Source organism: Cyanistes caeruleus, chromosome 1 (genome assembly GCF_971803275.1).
Source record: "Cyanistes caeruleus chromosome 1, bCyaCae1.hap1.1, whole genome shotgun sequence".
Taxonomy (NCBI): domain Eukaryota; kingdom Metazoa; phylum Chordata; class Aves; order Passeriformes; family Paridae; genus Cyanistes; species Cyanistes caeruleus.
In genome coordinates this window covers 23,948,735-23,965,600 of record NC_141701.1, presented here as the reverse complement: position 1 = coordinate 23,965,600, position 16,866 = coordinate 23,948,735, and the positions used below count along the sequence as shown (strand labels likewise).

Below are 16,866 nucleotides of genomic sequence, written 5' to 3'. Positions count from 1 at the left end.
TAAAACTGTACTCTAGGGTAGTTACTTCTGCTATTGTTGCCCTTCTGGGCAAAAAACAGTAGATGTTTTGTTTCTTCTCTTCTGAAGAGCCAGTCGGATGTCACCTAGGCATGTGCAGTTTTTGCTAAGCAACTTGTGCCCTACCTTGTTATGCCCCCAGGAAAGTTCAGAGAGAGCAGTGTGGTAATGGACCATGTGCTGCATTTTTTTAATAAACTGAGGCAGGATTTTTCTCATGTAAACTGTTTTTCTTGAAGAAGATGGCTGTTACTTTCTTACCTTGACACTCTCTCAAAAATATTTCTTCTGATTGGCTTGAAATGTTTTTGAGTATTTCAGCAATTACTTTCTTTATTCTGAAAGTTAAACACGTCTGAAGTCAGTGTTTTAATTATTTCCCAAATTAATAATTTATTTCCATAGTTTATGTTTTAATGACCTCAGTTTCTTGGTGACAGACATGCATGGGTACACAATTAATGCCTTTTCTTTTTTTTTTTTGTTTTAGAAGTTTTGTTATCTTTTGGTGAATGCCTCAACGTATACCTTCATGATGATGTGGGAATACAGTCATTATCTCCTGTTTGTCCAGGCTGTTTCTCTTTTCCTGCTGGACAGCTTTGCCCTAGCACAGACAGAGAAGGTACTGGAACTTTTCAGCCTACTGACTGGGGACTTACAGGCAGCCTCTGAGTTGCCTGCCATTCATACTGCTCAGGAGCTCCAGAGGGCACAAGAGACTGAGTGATGAGTGTCTTGCAGCCTGGACCCAGCTGAAGTGCATGTGTTATCCACCAGAAGAATAAAATAACTTTAAACAGAGTCTCTTTTGGACTGCTGTGTCTCAGAACAAAGCTTCTGAGACCTGAAACATCCTTGGGGAGCTAAAAGAGTGATGAATGATACTCCTCTGTTTTGGTCTAGCTGTCTCTTCTTTTCTTTCACCTATTCACAGCAGGGTGGGCAGACCAAAGAAGTGCTCTGTTGGCTCTGTGCAGTCAAAGGGCTCATTTTCACCCTCAGTGGCCTGTCCTGCACTGATTTGCCAATAAATAGACTAGACAGATGTTGAAGGCAAATTGATTTTTCAATACAAGATAGTATTTAAATTCATTCTGCAAAATGTTGCTTAGAAATGTTGCAACAAGGCATTTTTATTCTGCATATTCCAGTGGTATATATGCTCCTTTCTACTTGTGTGCCTTCTGGTTTTATTAGATATAAAACTACATGGGATTTTAATTCTTCATCTCTTCTTTCAGTTTCTCTTTATTCTGTTCCTCAGCAGTGGGAAATATTTGATCTATTGTAGTTCAAAACAGGGTATATAAGGGAGAAAATGGGTGTTTTGGTAAAAGTCTGAAGAATCAAGCATCAGGGTTTATAAGATCTGCTTATCAAATAGTATATAACAGCAAGTATAGATAACAGTCTGAGTATTCATTCCTGAGACAGGTTAGTGAACAAGTTATTCTGAGGGGGAGGGAAGCACCTGTTTGCAGGTGAGCTCTGTCACAAATTGTGTGTTCTTTCATGTGCCTTGTAGTTACTGCTTCATGCTGTATCACAGGGAGGTGTTACTGAATGGGGAGACCTGGTAAAATATTCCTGCTTCTGGCATTTTTACAGAATTCTTGTGAATTGTCCATTAGTTACTCAAGCTGACCAGAATAATTTTCACGTGCAATACTTTTCAGAAAGACTGAGATCTGTTAATCCCTTGATTAACAGAGGAAGTGAGCTATCTACTGCTCTAAAAAGCAGGATTTATATCCATCATAGTTTTATTTTATTGTTTATTTTTTTCTTCAACAGGTGCATGAGGTATACAGAATCTACCTGTTTTCTCTCATCGGGGGCTACCTTCTGCAATTTGAAAATTCAGCCTTACTAGTGTCACCATTACTGAGTCTTGTGGTAGCTTTAATGTTCTCCAAATCCCTTCAGGTAACTCGACTTTCTTCTAATCCTAAGTGTAATTTTAAAATTTAAACTGAACTCCAAAATGATACAGCATTCTTTAAATATTTTTGCAGATGAATATGAAAAAAAGTACCTTTGTGTCAAGATTGTTGAAAATAATGTATATTTATTTGGTACTTACGGTAGCAGTGACACTAAACTTCTTATTAAAGGTAAGATTCCTCTGAAAAAGTGATTTTAATTTCAGAATCTGAATTGAAAGTTGCAGATAAATCTTGAAAAAATCTTTTGAAGTGTTGCTTGTCTTTTTTGATATGCTAGTTCATAGCTTAATTGATAGTTAGTATGACTGCTAAAAGTTGAGTCATTTTGTAGCAGCTCAAACAGCTTGGTCTGTTGGGGTTTTGGTCTTTAGGGTTGAAGCAGCATAGAAATACTCTTTAAAAGACATTTTATCTATTGCATAAATTTGGGGTTTGTTAAAACTTGGATGGCCTCTACAGATTAGTCTAAATATTAAAATTATATTCTTGTGTGTAATGACACGATAGCCAGGAACAACTATGAGTAGTCTCAGGGTAAATATTAATTTTCTACTACATTTCAAGTAGAACATGGAAACAGAGGTTTTCACTTTGTGGAGGAATCAGTTAGGAGTTGAGATTACACAGTGGGATTTTAGCCTGGTCTTGTATTTTGATTAGCAATTCCCTCTTGCTGGCCTTTTACACACATTATTGTGCTTTTCTTCCATCTCAAACTCACCATAATTGTGTTAATTAACAGTGTTAGCTTAAAAGTAAACAAACTACTGAACCCTAGAAGGCTTGAAAGAATGCTCACATGTAATTATTTTCTTGTGCCATTCAGAATGATTAGCCTTACTGTATCTCCAGGAAAATTAAGTCTAATCTTGAAAAATGTGAGTTAAATTACAATTGTGAGTAAGTTGCAGAACTTTAGGCAGCTCAGACAATCTGTATGAAGATTACAAGTGCTCATGACTTTTGCTTAGCTGAAGTCCTATTTTCTAGTGGAGCCAAGCACATCACTCTTAGGCTTGCTTGTGAGTAAGTCTGTGTCTGTTTTTCATGATCCTCCTTACACGGCTTAGTAGTCTCTTGACAACTTATTGGCAACTTTTCACTTGCCCTCCTGGTGTGGTATGGGAGTGGAATGAAAGGAATAATATTCTCAAGTAGACCCTAAATGTAGATTATTGAAGTGAAGATTTACAATACTGTACCAGTACCTTAATTGGCATGCTTAATAAATTTTGTTAGTTTTAACTAAATCTTGAGTAGATTTAGTTACCTGACCTTTTATAATCTGAATGACTATGTGAAAACTGCTTCCAGCATTTTGTGTGATTTTTCTTTGATAAATTAATTTTCAGATGTTCATTCCTCATAAAGAAAATGAGCATTTGCTGAAGTTCATTGAAGTAAAACTTGGCTTAAACACAACTAAGTAAGTTTATTTAAACTCTTTACACCTCCCAAGATATCCAAACTTTTGAAACTGCTCTGAGAAGTGTAATATTTCATTGTCTTGTGAGAGTTTTATAGAGGAGCTAGGGAAATAGTTTAGTTATTTGTTGTCTGGTTTCAAGACTAAAGTAAAAAAATATGCACATACAGAATTTACTTAAGGTATTAAGGTTTCCACTGCAGTATTTTTCATGCCTTGAAATGAAATGCTTTCATCCCAAGGCATGAAAAATACTGAAGTGCCTCAGAAAGAAAGTATTTCTGTTCTCTTGTGATGTTGAATAGTGAAAACTTTCTGTGTCCTGTCTAGTGTTTCTAATAAGACTTGAAAACAAAGCTAATAGGGTAAAGGTAGCAGTATGAGCTTTTAATAGCCTGGAAAAAAGGCTCTGGAAAGAGTCATGAACTATTGATACTATCTCAAAAGAGACTTGGGTTGTGGGTATCCCCAATACTTCCTGCAATGTTTTGGAAGAAATTAGGACAAGGGACATCTTAAAAGTCAGAGGGAATTGTTGTGATTCTAATAAAAAGCATTAGTATCTGTAAAGGAGTTGGATGTTGGACTGCAAGAAGATGTCATGGCAACAGATTTTCTGGAAAACTTCCAATGGAGTGTTAGTAAGGACTGACACACTCCTGGAACCAAGCCAAGACTTGCAATTCTGTGCAGGGATTGGAACTCTCTCTGAAGAGCTGCATCTCTTACAAAAAAACTACTTCACAACGTTTCAGGGGAACAAGTGGAAAATGACATCACACCCAACTGAAACTGTTGGGGAGCTTTTGGAAGACAAGATGTAGTGACATTGACTACGATGCATTGTTTAACACACACACATACCCATTCTTAAGTGTTTTGCAAGAAAAGAAAGGACTCCTGGTCAGGATTTCAGTTTATTCAGCTCCCAGGTATTAACAGATTTCCCTTTTTTCCCCCCGGGGCCTTGCTGAACCTCACTTTTCAGGCTGTCCAATGAGCCAGAGAATGAGACAAACTGGGTGCCTTTATGCCTGGAACACTGCATAACTGCGTACTGGAATTATGATTTGCAGCACAAGAGCTTGAAGATCAATCTTTTAAGGCCAGTTTGGACATGCCCAGCTATTAATCTTTAAACTGTCTAATTGAAAGTAGTTCTGTCCTCTAGTCTTCCCTTGGGAGAAAATTAAAAGAGGGACGAAAGCAAAACAAAGACAAGAATGCATTCACAGCACCACATGCTTGCAGCAGTTCCAGTTGAGAGTACACACTGACAGTGCTTCTGGGCAGAGTGTATTATCTTCCTGCTTGCTGACTGAGATAGAAGAATGTTCAGGTGGCTTCAGCTACAGAACTAGAATTTCAACATTAAGGATTTTATTCCTGGCAGTGCCTCAGGCTCCTTTGTGATCTCAGATGACCACTTTCCCTTCTTCATCTCCTTGCTTGGAATGAGGACAAGCATACCTTCTTGCATCAATATCTCTAAAATCTTAATCCATTGTGACAACAAGATTCTTTTGGTCCCCATAATGGAGTTATATGGGAAGCTGGGCTTTTGTGATATAAGGAACTGTAGTCAGGTCTGTTCAGATCACAGATGCTTTTTGGGAAGATAAACTTTTGACAGTTACTCTAAGGAGTTTTTGCAAAGCAGTTTCAAATGATAAAAAGGTAGCTTTTCAAAGATGAATTTCAAGTAGTTTCCCATGACATGAATAGGTTAAACTGGGATTGTTTCGTGCAGGGTTGTTGGTTGTTTGTTTTTTTTTCTAATCTATGGGATATTGTTATTGTTTTTAATGGAATGTTATTTCCTTACTAGGAATTTTACAATGAATTGGCTCCTTTGTCAAGAATCTCTTCAGGCACCCTCCCAAGACTTTTTTTTGCGACTAACACAGTCATCACTGTTGCCTTTTTATATTTTAGTATTAATTATCTGCCTTTTTTCTGTAACTCAGGTCATTTTTAGGAGAATTTGGTAAGTACCTCGTTTCTATTAAAAATAAGTTATAAATAAGAGGCTCCTGTGTGCCTCAGGGAATGGTCATCATGTTTGTTGCTCCAAAGTTTGCTGTACCATTGAGCTTGTCAGCATGTGAGCACCAGTGGGAAGGCCTACCACAGTCTCCTAAAGAAAAGTCCCTTAGTGAGGAGGTTCTTGAGCATCCCTACTGTCAGGACAGGGAGCTGTCAACTGGTTTGTTTCCCCACAGGTGCAGTTCCTGCAGATCTCTGGCTAATGTTTGCTGATGTGTTTGTCTCTTCCCACTGACAGAGAAAGATGTTATATCTGTAATTCTCCTTCCAACAGAAAAGTTATCTAATTGTTGCTAGAATTTGTTTTTCTGGTTTAGATTTGGGGTTTCTGGGTTTTTTTCAAGTTTACATGTTGAGAAAGATGTGATGGGTGGAGCTGAGAGGACTTTGGATTTCTAATGCTCCACTGTTAGTTTTTTAAAACACTTGTTTACTCTGATAAGGTCCACTAGCCTTTGCTGCTTGGAACAGAGCTGAAGTAAAACTGACTCAATTAGTTTTAGTTTCACAGTGCTTCACAGTTCCCTTGAGAGAAGGGGTAGTGGAACTGTCTTTGTAAAAAGACTAAGAATGCCAACACGGTAGATCCTAGCATAACTTGCCTTGGAAACTTGGTGGTTAGGAAATTATCTCTTCCTGGTAGAAGATGAATGGTGTAACTGCTCAGATACTGAAACAAATTTCTTACTTGTCTGCAGCAAAATCAATAGGTTTATTTCAAGAATGAAGGCTTCTAGTATATAAAGATTATGCTGCTGTAAATGAAAATGTTTGTCAGGTTGGATGTGTGATAAGATATTCAGAACAATGGAGCCAACTTATTGTTTGCTAATGGTTGAAATAACTATTTATTTATTTAAAATAAAAGCTTAAAATAAACCTTCTCTTTTTTTTTTTTAATTTTTGAATCAGTTAATAATCTCAAAATATTTTTTCTAATTCCATAAGGAAGCTTGTTATAAAAATGTAACCTGAAATCATACCAGGGTAGAAAGAATTGTTATCTCTTCTGTGCCTTGCTATCTTGTTAGTAGAAAACCTTTCATTGCAAGATTTTGGCCATGATTTTTATTCATAATATATTACTTGAACTTATAATAATGTGATTAAAAGCTAGTTTTGTTATCTTTGTTGTACACATATTCTGCAGACAATTATCATCCTACTGATTCCAGAAGTCTTTAACAAGCTAATGGTATGAAGGAACTTAAAATGCATGTTCAGCATGATTCGTCTAAATATTTGTAGTGTACATGCTCTTAATTAGACTGTCTCTTGGTGCTGAATTACCTTAAAGTAAGATTTGTGGTCAAAGGCAGTGATCCCATTGTATTAATTTACAGCCATTGCTCTGGAAAGTTTGCAGTCTAAAACAAGGGACAGTGGGTACTGATAGGTCACTGATCAAGTACAACAAGCAAGTAAATAGTGCAACAATATTATATGCTAAGATACAGAATGATCTTAGTGCACTGTGACTTAAAAGTATTTTGGCACCTTTTCTTGGGATAATATCTGAATTAAGTCTTGTCTCTTTTTCTCCAACTGCAGTGGTGAACCACTGAAAGAGACAGTTAAACTTGAGGATGGTCGAATTGGAGAGAGGCCAGAAATAGTTTATCATGTAATTCACACAATTTTGCTTGGTTGTCTAGCAATGTGTTTGGAAGGGTAAGTGTGATTTTGATGTATCTCTTTTGAAAGAAACAGAGTTCCTTACTGGACATAATACGCTGTTTATCCCTTTGAAGTTCACCCTTTTTTGGAAATAATTTTATCATATAGTGATAATACCTAAGAGTAGTCAAAGGTAATTTTGATTATAAATTGGATATGGTTATATGAACACTTGTGCTTGGTCTCTTTAATGTGTTTTCCAAGCTTTATGGCAGCCAAGGTCCAAGACATTAATTAAATCACATTTTAAACACTTTATGGTATTTAAGTGTAGAATTGTGCTGTAATTATTTTTAGCAAGAGCTTGTGTAGTGTTCGATGAACAGAATAGTGCTGGAATATTGGGATATGGAAGATTTCTTATCCCTCTTCTTATGTGTAGGCTGCCATGAAGTGTACCTTTGCTTTACACATTAAAGCAGTAGCAGAACTAATTTTGAAAGTATTGTATTAGTTCTTAAAGCTAGAGAAGCTGATGTTTGGAAGACATAATTGTTCTAATCTTGTTTCTCAGCTTAATCATCTTGAAGATGTCAGGCTTTTATTTCTATTAGGCTCCTCATCCTAAAATCTAAATATTCACAAATATTGCTTAAAGTGAGCAGGCTGCTGTGTTATCCTGTAGTTGTTTTAAGCTGACTAGTCTACCCTTAAGAGGCAGACAACATTAGCAAATCATAAATTGTAATTAAATATTTTCCTTTCCTTTCTTCAGGAACTCTCTTATAGTACATTGTCTGTACAGCTTTGCCAAATAGCTGCTTTTTATCCCTTCTTGGCTGGAAAACCACAACAGCCAAGTGACTTTGCTATTCTCTCTGTTTTTCTTTCATCCTCCCCTGAAATCTGTGAAGGATTATGTCATCTTTTACCTAGGATTTTGCTCCTCCATCTCACAGGAGATAATCAGGTGCCAGCTCTTCTGCTAGAGATTTCCTTGGGTTTGCCCTACCATCAAAGTTGTCCTCAGATTGTGTGAACATCCAGACTGTGTTAGACATAAGAAAAACATCTGAATGTTTTTATAGCAGTTTGAGTACAGAGGCATACACAGGGTCCCAACTAAGTTATTGCAGTGTTTTTCAGAATGAAATATCTATGGACACCTTATGTTTGCATGCTTGCTGCATTTGGTGTGTGCTCTCCTGAACTTTGGATGACGCTTTTCAAGTGGCTTCGACTGAAAGCTGTGCACCCAATACTGCTGGTGAGTTGCAGTTGCCAAAATCTTGGAAAATACAGCTAGCAAGCATATAACTTTGCAAACAATGACTTAAGACCCATGAAAGAACCCATGAAAACAACAGGTGGTTCTGTGAGCAGTGGAATGCACATGGTCTGCTTTTTCTGTCTTTTGTTCTTAGTTTCATGTTACAACCATTCCTCATAAAAAGCAGAACTGTCTTCGTCTCCCTTTCACTCTTGTCAACTTTTTTTTAAGAAATCTTTGAGACCTTGATCTCTCTTGTCATATCTAGTTGGGATTGGTCAAGAAGGTCATGTACTTTTTAGGAGGAATGCAGGAGAAAAAGTATTGGTTCACACAGGGGAGACGCAAGCTTTTTTTCACTGAGAAATGGGTCTTTAAATGGGTGGTAAGGTGTATTTAACTGCTGAGAGTAAAACTGCTTCATAAGAAATGGCAAGTGAAGTTACTTTGTGTAAGATTTGTTCATGTATGGCCATTATAGAGAAATGTGTGACTGAAGATAAGCTTGTGTTACAGAGCAAACAACTCCTCTGCTTCCAAGCTTTAGTCTCAATATTACAAGAATTGCTTTGTGTGATTTTTAGCAGCTTTGCTTATTATTAATAAAATAGGGATAGGATATTGCTTACCCTAAATTCAAGAGGCATATAGGAATAAATATATTAGAGGTTTGTTATGTCTCCTGTGAAAATAACATGCACTGCTATATCAGAAACATTGACTGTGTTCTTTCAGTCAGGGAGTAACAATATGTTCAGGTACATGGTAAGCACATTCTTTTACATACTTCATGTTTTCTGTGATGTAGACCTGCTTTTTTACTATTAACATAGTAGATGTGTTTGCTTATTATCAAAGGAATTCTTTGTGTGCATTCCTTAACAAATGTTTTCTATAGCATACAAGCTATTTTCTCCTTGCAAAGCAAAAATTGTATCAGCTAGAATGCTGAGAGATGGGTTTCTGGGTCTTGCATATCAATAATGTGATTCTGAACAAAAGCATCAACAAGATCAGAGGTTTGCTTGGTTTTTTCCTCTCTCATAGCATTTGAATGTGAGTTGTTTACTTTTTTCTGTTTCCTACATTATGTGCACAGGGAATCAGTGTTACTTGAGTAGTAATTAACTGTCCCTAAAAATGATAGTAAAGTTTTTGTGAGTCAGAGGAAGCCTTCCATGTTAAATTAGGCAAGTTCTTGTTTGAGGAAACTTTTTTGCCTGGTAGAAAACCACAAATTTTCACCTACTGTCACTCTACGGTTTCAGGCATAAATATTGCTCACTGTATGCACAGAATCAACAGACACCTTAATGTTGGAGAATGGTGCATAATCCATTTTCTCTAACGTACTTTCTAGGCTCTTATTCTGAGTATGGCAGTTCCCACTATAATTGGATTCAGCTTGTGGAAAGAGGTAAGAAAAGTACCTTTGTGGAGTTTTCTTTGTATGTAGGTACAATATGAGTCAAAATGATGAGCAAATATAATGAAATGTACTTGGTGAAATTAAGTATATGTGATGAAATTGAAGCTGTCATCCACTGAAAATATGTTTAGTTTTTTTTAAAAAAAACTTCACTTTTTTTAGAATAAGGTATTTGACAATTTAATTTTTTAATGATCACTTATTGTAATTAAATTTAAATGAAGACTTTATTATATTCAGCTATTAAGCTTTGGATGTATAAACTGACTCAACAAAGACTATACTGCTAAATGGAAACTCAGGATATTGAAAACTATGTTGCCTCAATCTCAATTTAAGTGAGAAGGAGTAAAGTTATATGAAGTAAAATTACAGGGGGCTATATCCAAATAAACTGTTTGAAAAGCTCTCATCAAATTATAATGGAGTTAAATTCTTTGTGCAGACCATTGTGTTGAGATGTGTACCTACTACAATACAGGGAAGAAAAGACACAGATGTTTCCATGTTGAAAATAAATACTTAGTTCTTTATTTCAAGTCATATACAGACTGGGGTAGAGTATTTGGAAATTATTTTTTAAGCTCCTGTGAGTGAAAAAAATAGTGCAATCCCTATATAATCTCGAAGTGCAATCCTCCGCTATACTGACACAGCTTTAAAGTAGTTTGGATAGTCTGAGAACTCATATATAGAAGCCAGTGTTGCCCAACAGTATTTTAACAGATTTTGTAGCATTTATCTTACATTGCAACCACATTTTCCATTGTAGCCTTTTTACATGTTTTTGATGGAGCAATAAATACTGTCTGTAAAAAAACCTAGAGTTGCTCAAAAAAGTTACGAAATATATTACAATAGAGGAAACTAATTTAGTTAACCAAGTAATTCTTTCAGATTGTTTTAATGAAAGCAGTGTCGGGGTTTGGACTCTAGGGGGCTTCATCCATTGCAGATCCAGCTTCTGCTTTTAAGCAGTAGTGAACAGTTTGCTCTCCACGTTCATAACTCATCCTGAGGTTGAGAATGTTGATTAGAAGTAACAGAGCAGCAAAAATGCCTTGAGACTTCTAATCTGTTACCGTGGCTATAAAAGACTGAGTGTATAGCTCAGCATCTTTTTGCTTGGCTGCCTTCTGACTGTGTCTGGCATAGTCCTTCCTCTAACTAGGTTTTTCCAGGTGCTGTGATTGATGAGTGAAGCAGGTTCTCCTTGGGGTGGCAGTAGCAATTCCTCTTTCCTTCCCTCTGTTCTGGGAGTAGTTCCAATGTATGTGTAACAGCAGTGCTGTTTGTCCCTGACACAAACATATGGCAGCTGCTCTTGTGCTGACTGTAGACTGCTGTCACTTGACAGCTGAGTTGTCCAGGTAGTGAGTGTAGAAGCTCCTCATTAGAAGTAGGCTCCCACTTCTGGCTGTCCACTGTGGCTGTCCCAAAGTAAGTTGTCTCTTTAATCTGGCATAATCTGTAAACTTTAACATCTTCCAAAAGAGCTGACAACCAGTAACTTTCACTTAGCATTTACAACAGCATGTGCATATACTTGCTCCAGCCCCTCAAGGCTGGCCTGTTTCCAGTCATGTCTTTTTCAGATAAACGTTCCAAATGACTCAAGGATTGACAAAATCTCCCGTCTTAATAGAGAGACCTCAAACCTGACAGGGTAGGAAAGCCATGATGCAGGGTTGCAGTCTGGCCTGGTTTGAAAGAGGTGGCATTCTATCTCATTTCATAGAATCCCTGCTTTTCCCAAAACGTTTTTCAAGAGCCTAAACTGAGATACCCACTTCACACATTGTAATGTACTTTTCCTTCACTGCAGTGACTGAAGTCAGAAGCAAGTCACATTACCAGGGCTCATCTAGGAAATGTCTTCTGTCCTGTCTTGCTTGCATCTTTCCATCAAGTCACAGCAGTCCAATCCCTCCTGCTCAAGCAGGTTTGCCATGGGAGATTTATCATCTTGGTTCAGTGCCCTTATTTGTAGACATTTGCATATGACCACCTGAACTATGGTTTTGATGCATTTAAGGCCACTTGGTGAATGTTGTTGCTGCTATTTGTTTATTTATTTTTAATTATAAGCATTCTAATAAAATAGAGGTGAGAACTTCTGTTTAACATACTTATTTTGGAGAGGGTCTCCTGCTGTCAGGTAAGTAAATGTAATCTGAGTTTTGCAAAATATTCTAGCAAAAGTACCAGTTGGAGGGAAAATTGTTGAAACCCCTTTCTGTTGTGTCACTTACGGCCTTAATATAGTGAGATGCTCTGTAGTTATTTTTTTAAACTGTAAGTAACCAAAAATATTTCCATCAGTTTTTCCCTAGAATAATGACAGAGCTTACAGAACTGCAAGAATTCTATGATCCTGATACAGTAGAACTTATGACATGGATAAAGTAAGCACGAAGTCCAATGTTTCTATTTTACTGCTTTTTGTAAGGGTGTTTTTATCTCAGCAGTTTGTGGAGCTACCTCTGTCAAGCTGGGTTTTCTTTTGCTAAGTCATTCAATGGTGCTTGGGGGAAGACATTTTATATTTAAAGTCTGATATTGTTCCCATGGAAAGAAACAGGAGTTTATCATGGATTACAAGAGAAGATCCTGAAACACACAAGCAAGTCATGTTTAATGTCATTGCAGACCTAGTTTCCAAGTAGAGGTGGAGGTCTTAGGAAGATCTTAGATCTTGCTTCTTTGCATGCTAGCTTTTCATTAGATTACAGAATTCGTGTTGACTGTAATGTCAGCAGGGGACAAAACCACTGAAATGTTATGTGTCTGAGCCAACAAAATGAAATACCTGAATGTGAGGATTTAGAGACTTTTGTCAGGATACAGGGAGAGGAACATGTGTGATTCAGGCTTCCCCTTTGACCACAGCAAGTGTGGAGCTGTGTTACACAGCTCACACTGAACATATACACAGCTAATACCAAGTCAGGTTATTTTCACAGATAAATTTTTCTTGCCACCAAAAGTTTCAGAATTGCATTCTGCCTCATTCAATTTAGCTTCAAACTATGTCATTAGGAACTGCACTTTTCTGAAAATTAGATCCCTTGTGTTCAGATAACTTAGCTTTAACTGTATTTTTTAGAATATTACTTTCTGTATTTATGTAGTCTTTAATGTCAACCTGTTCATCTTCACAAAAGGCAAGGCTGGTAATTAGTGTTCCAGCCAATTTCTTCTTGTTGTAGTAGTGTATGTTGTTTGTCACTGCTGTAGCTCTTTAAGGCAGCAAGTGGAATAATGCCAAGTACCTAATGGCTTTTATGTTAGTCTGCATATACTTCAAGTACATAATTAATCATGGTGAATTTCATTGAGATGCACTCATCTACGAGCAATTGGACTACCCTTATCTGTGGCAGCTGTTCTTATTTTTAAAGAAAATAAAGATATTTTTTTTTCTTATGGATATACTTAGCTATCCACATTGAAATTTTAATTTGATGTTATTTCTCAAAGTCTTCTCTCAATACGAATTTAATTTGAATTTTCTCTACAGAAGTTGCCAAAGCTTGTAATAAAGTATGACAATGACTGTTTTCTTTCATTAATACAGAAATACAAATAGTCAAAAAATCATACCAAACCCAGAAATATCATTACTGTAGACATTATTCTGTATGCTGACATTGTTTTTTCATCGATTATGAAATACATAATCAGAGATTACATATGAAATACATAGCAGAGAACAAGTTACAACAGTCACAAATCTTTCCCTTATAAGATAACATCATGTTGTTTCTCCTTCCACCTACTGTCTCTCTCAAGCTTTTTTTGTCATGAGTTGGCAACCATTCAGAAAAGCAATACTTGGATCCATTCCAGGACCACTCTGAATGGTGCTTGGTGGATTGCAAGGAGGGGAGAACAGCCATCAGCCCGAGCCCCAGCAGGAACCCTTCTTTTCAAACTCCATGTTGCTGCAGGTCTGCACTTTCACTGGCAGGGAAAGTACTGCCACAGCAAAACCATCAGCAGTTGTAGTGAGACCCCCAATGATACCTTCACGTACTCCAGTTCATTCTGCAGCACCCTACCAGACCCCACAGTATATAAAGTTGTTTTGATGAGTGCATCCAGTACTCAAACATGCTTGTTGGTGTTGCTTTTGCAGACGGCAGGCTCCTGTGGCTGCAGTGTTTGCAGGCAGCCCACAGCTCATGGGTGTGATTAAGCTCTGTACAGGATGGATGGTGTCGAGCTTGCCTTTGTATAATGATGATGATCTTCTGAAAAGAAATGAGAATGTGAGTATCCAATTCCATAAATGTTGCATCTCACAGGAGCTGTCTTCCTCTTCACCCAAATGTAGTGTAAAGAAATCAAATGTATTAGAAGGAAGGAGGACATAGGAGTCCAGCAGACATGGAAGGGATTATCAAGTAGATTACCAGTGCTTCACTCTGCACAGAGACAAATATCAAAATATTATTTCTGAAGACTTTTCAGGCCACCTGAAGTATGTAAGATGAGAACTTGCCAGCATCAAATACAAATACTTCCCATTCAGCTGGCCATTGCCTCGCTGTTTTGGAGATTTCAAAACCAAACTTTTTATAGCTTAATGTGTACATATAGTTTGTTGTTGCAGATAGGTCATCGTTGTGGGTGTGTGTGTGTCCCAGTATTTAAGTCATCACTGATCTTTGCATTGCATGAACATGTTTTCTTAATTTATAGATTTATCAAATCTATTCAAAGAGGTCAGCTGAGGATATTTACAAGATACTCACATCTTACAAAGCCAACTTTCTGGTTATTGAAGATTCAATTTGCAATGAAGTGGGACCTGTAAGAGGATGTAGAGTTAAAGATCTGTTGGATATTGCTAATGGTCATGTAAGTATTGCTGAGAAAAAAATGAATGTTTGCGTAAATAATTAAATAAAAAATAAATCTTGTAATGCTGGTCTTATTTTTCTTATTGTAATTGATGTGTAGACAAAGACTCAAGTTTTAAAAGTGATCAGTTAAGTTTTGGATTGTCTTTTTCTTAAACTTGTAGTCTTACCTAATACTATTAACTGCCCTAATCCCTCCTAACACATGGAGGTATCTAGCTGTGCTGCTTTTCTGCCAATCATTAAGTACCATTTAACTATATATAAATGTTCAAGACTGACACCTGAAGAGGTTATTACAAAAGCAATGAAGCCCTCCCTCAGAAGGCATTCTTTACTAGTTTTGAAGATTAAATTCTAATATGGATGAACTCAGTTCTCCTAAAACTGTGGCTGGGATGAGGACCAGCCTGCCATTTAGTTCAACACAGACTCTTTGGTTCTGATGAGGGTGCAAGTCTACTCAGTTCAGCCTTGCAGATAGGTTAGCACACCAACAGATAGTTTAAGCCACATCTGCTAGAAAGATTGGTTCAGCACCATTAATGCTGCTTCAGTCATTGACATGTTCTGTCTGCATGTTGGTAGTGCTGCTCTTGCTGCTAAGATGGGGTTTATAAGGTGGTCTCACTACCACTTGTTCATTGGCTTCCTGAAAACCCAGCAAAAATTTTGATTTCAGAAAGGCAGGGGGTGGCCTTAAACTCACTGAGAGTTTCATTGCTTATTCTCAGGTCAGCAGGAAAGAGGGAGTCACCAGTTACCTCTAAGAGATATAGGAGTGGTGTGTTATTAGAGGATTACTTTATAGTTCCCCAGGAATATACAGCTGGTGTCAGTTTCACTTCTAGGTTTCCTAACTACTTTATCCATGAAGGATATTGTCTCCATTTTTCTATTAAGTTCCTTACCATTGCTGAAATCTATTATTTCTTTCCTTGTCTTGCTGCTAAAATCATTGTATGCTGTGGTTATTCCTGGATATATCCAATACACTGTACCATAACTAGAGTGTGTGTATGAATAACCTCCATCACTGTTAGTCTGCACGTTACCTCAGTTTCTTCTCAGATATGTGTTTGTATGAGTAAGAATCTGTTTCCTCTTCATACTTAGGATTTCCACTGGAGCAATTAACCACAGTTTCAGGATTCCATGCTCTCATACCCATGCATCTCTCATCTCCATGCTTCCTGCATACTTCTCTCTCACACATAATCCTTCTTGTGTTTTTTTATTGTGTTCTTTTGTTGTTGTTGTTTTGGGGGGAGTGGTTGGTTTGGGTATTGGGGATTTTTTCAGAAAACTGACCTAGTTTGTTCTGGGAAGTTAATAAAGTGCATTGTCTCAGGAAGCTTTAAACAAATCTCTCCATTTGCTTGCTAACGAAAATTGTTTAAGTCATATTGGAAGATTATCAAGACATTCCAAAGTAGTGCAAGCTAGTGCATATGTATTTGAAGACTGCAACTGCAGCATTTACTTATTCCCAAAGTGAAGTGGACAGACAGTGTGTTGACAGGTCTATGGATATGTTTTGAATTGCTGTGTTTGAGAAGATAAGTACTACTTTCTAGCTTGTGCTACATCCTGTAGTGCTAGTCCAATATCTTGTTTCTGACACTGGCTGAGAGCATAGTTTTACTGATAGGGAAAGACAAACATTTTCCAGCAGTCTATTGCTGGAGGACCATAGCTCAAGGCAATTACCTTTGTGTTTGGCAGCCACTGGTAAATTTTTCTTCATGAGTTTGTCCTACCACCTTTTTTTAAAACCATGTAAATTTGTGCCTTCGGAAGGAATAATGAGGGGATTTCTTCAGGGATATCAGGCAGTAAATGCTAAAATGCACAGTTTGCTTCCAAGTCAATTGGTTGGAATTTGTAGGGTGATGTCTGTGTGTCTTTAGTCTTTATTAAGTATGTCAAACTTACTTGGGCTGGGAAAGGTAAAGAAGATTTTTGTTTCCTTTATACTGCTATGCCCAGTGCAGGTCAGGTTTGAACTACTGGGTAAACAGGGCATGTGCATAATTTCCACTGCTGTAGTTTATAATATGAATGAAATAAGCTGGTTTTAATGTCTGCTACCTTAACGGAGGAATTAATTCACAAAGGCTGTTTCAAGTGGTTAAACAAATTACAGGAGAATGTGTTTTCAGTTTATTGGAACTGTACAATGTGGAAATTAAATGTCTATCATAAATGAAATTTACAGAATACATAATTAAATGTACAGAATTACA

The 16,866-nt window shown here is 37.1% G+C and overlaps 1 protein-coding gene across 6 annotated transcripts in view; it reads left to right on the top strand.

The window, feature by feature from the left end:
* The window catches only part of DPY19L4 (dpy-19 like 4), a 98,032-nt gene that overhangs the window by 75,761 nt on the left and 5,405 nt on the right, over nucleotides 1-16,866 (top strand). For all 6 annotated transcript variants that reach the window (XM_086882709.1, XM_086882670.1, XM_086882681.1 and 3 more), the window contains 11 exons: nucleotides 509-643; nucleotides 1,816-1,947; nucleotides 2,037-2,135; nucleotides 3,320-3,393; nucleotides 5,222-5,380; nucleotides 6,991-7,110; nucleotides 8,203-8,323; nucleotides 9,687-9,743; nucleotides 12,078-12,160; nucleotides 13,894-14,026; nucleotides 14,460-14,618. In XM_086882709.1, the coding sequence (XP_086738835.1) occupies nucleotides 509-643; nucleotides 1,816-1,947; nucleotides 2,037-2,135; nucleotides 3,320-3,393; nucleotides 5,222-5,380; nucleotides 6,991-7,110; nucleotides 8,203-8,323; nucleotides 9,687-9,743; nucleotides 12,078-12,160; nucleotides 13,894-14,026; nucleotides 14,460-14,618 (1,272 nt within the window). The remainder of the gene's footprint in view (nucleotides 1-508; nucleotides 644-1,815; nucleotides 1,948-2,036; nucleotides 2,136-3,319; nucleotides 3,394-5,221; nucleotides 5,381-6,990; nucleotides 7,111-8,202; nucleotides 8,324-9,686; nucleotides 9,744-12,077; nucleotides 12,161-13,893; nucleotides 14,027-14,459; nucleotides 14,619-16,866) is intronic.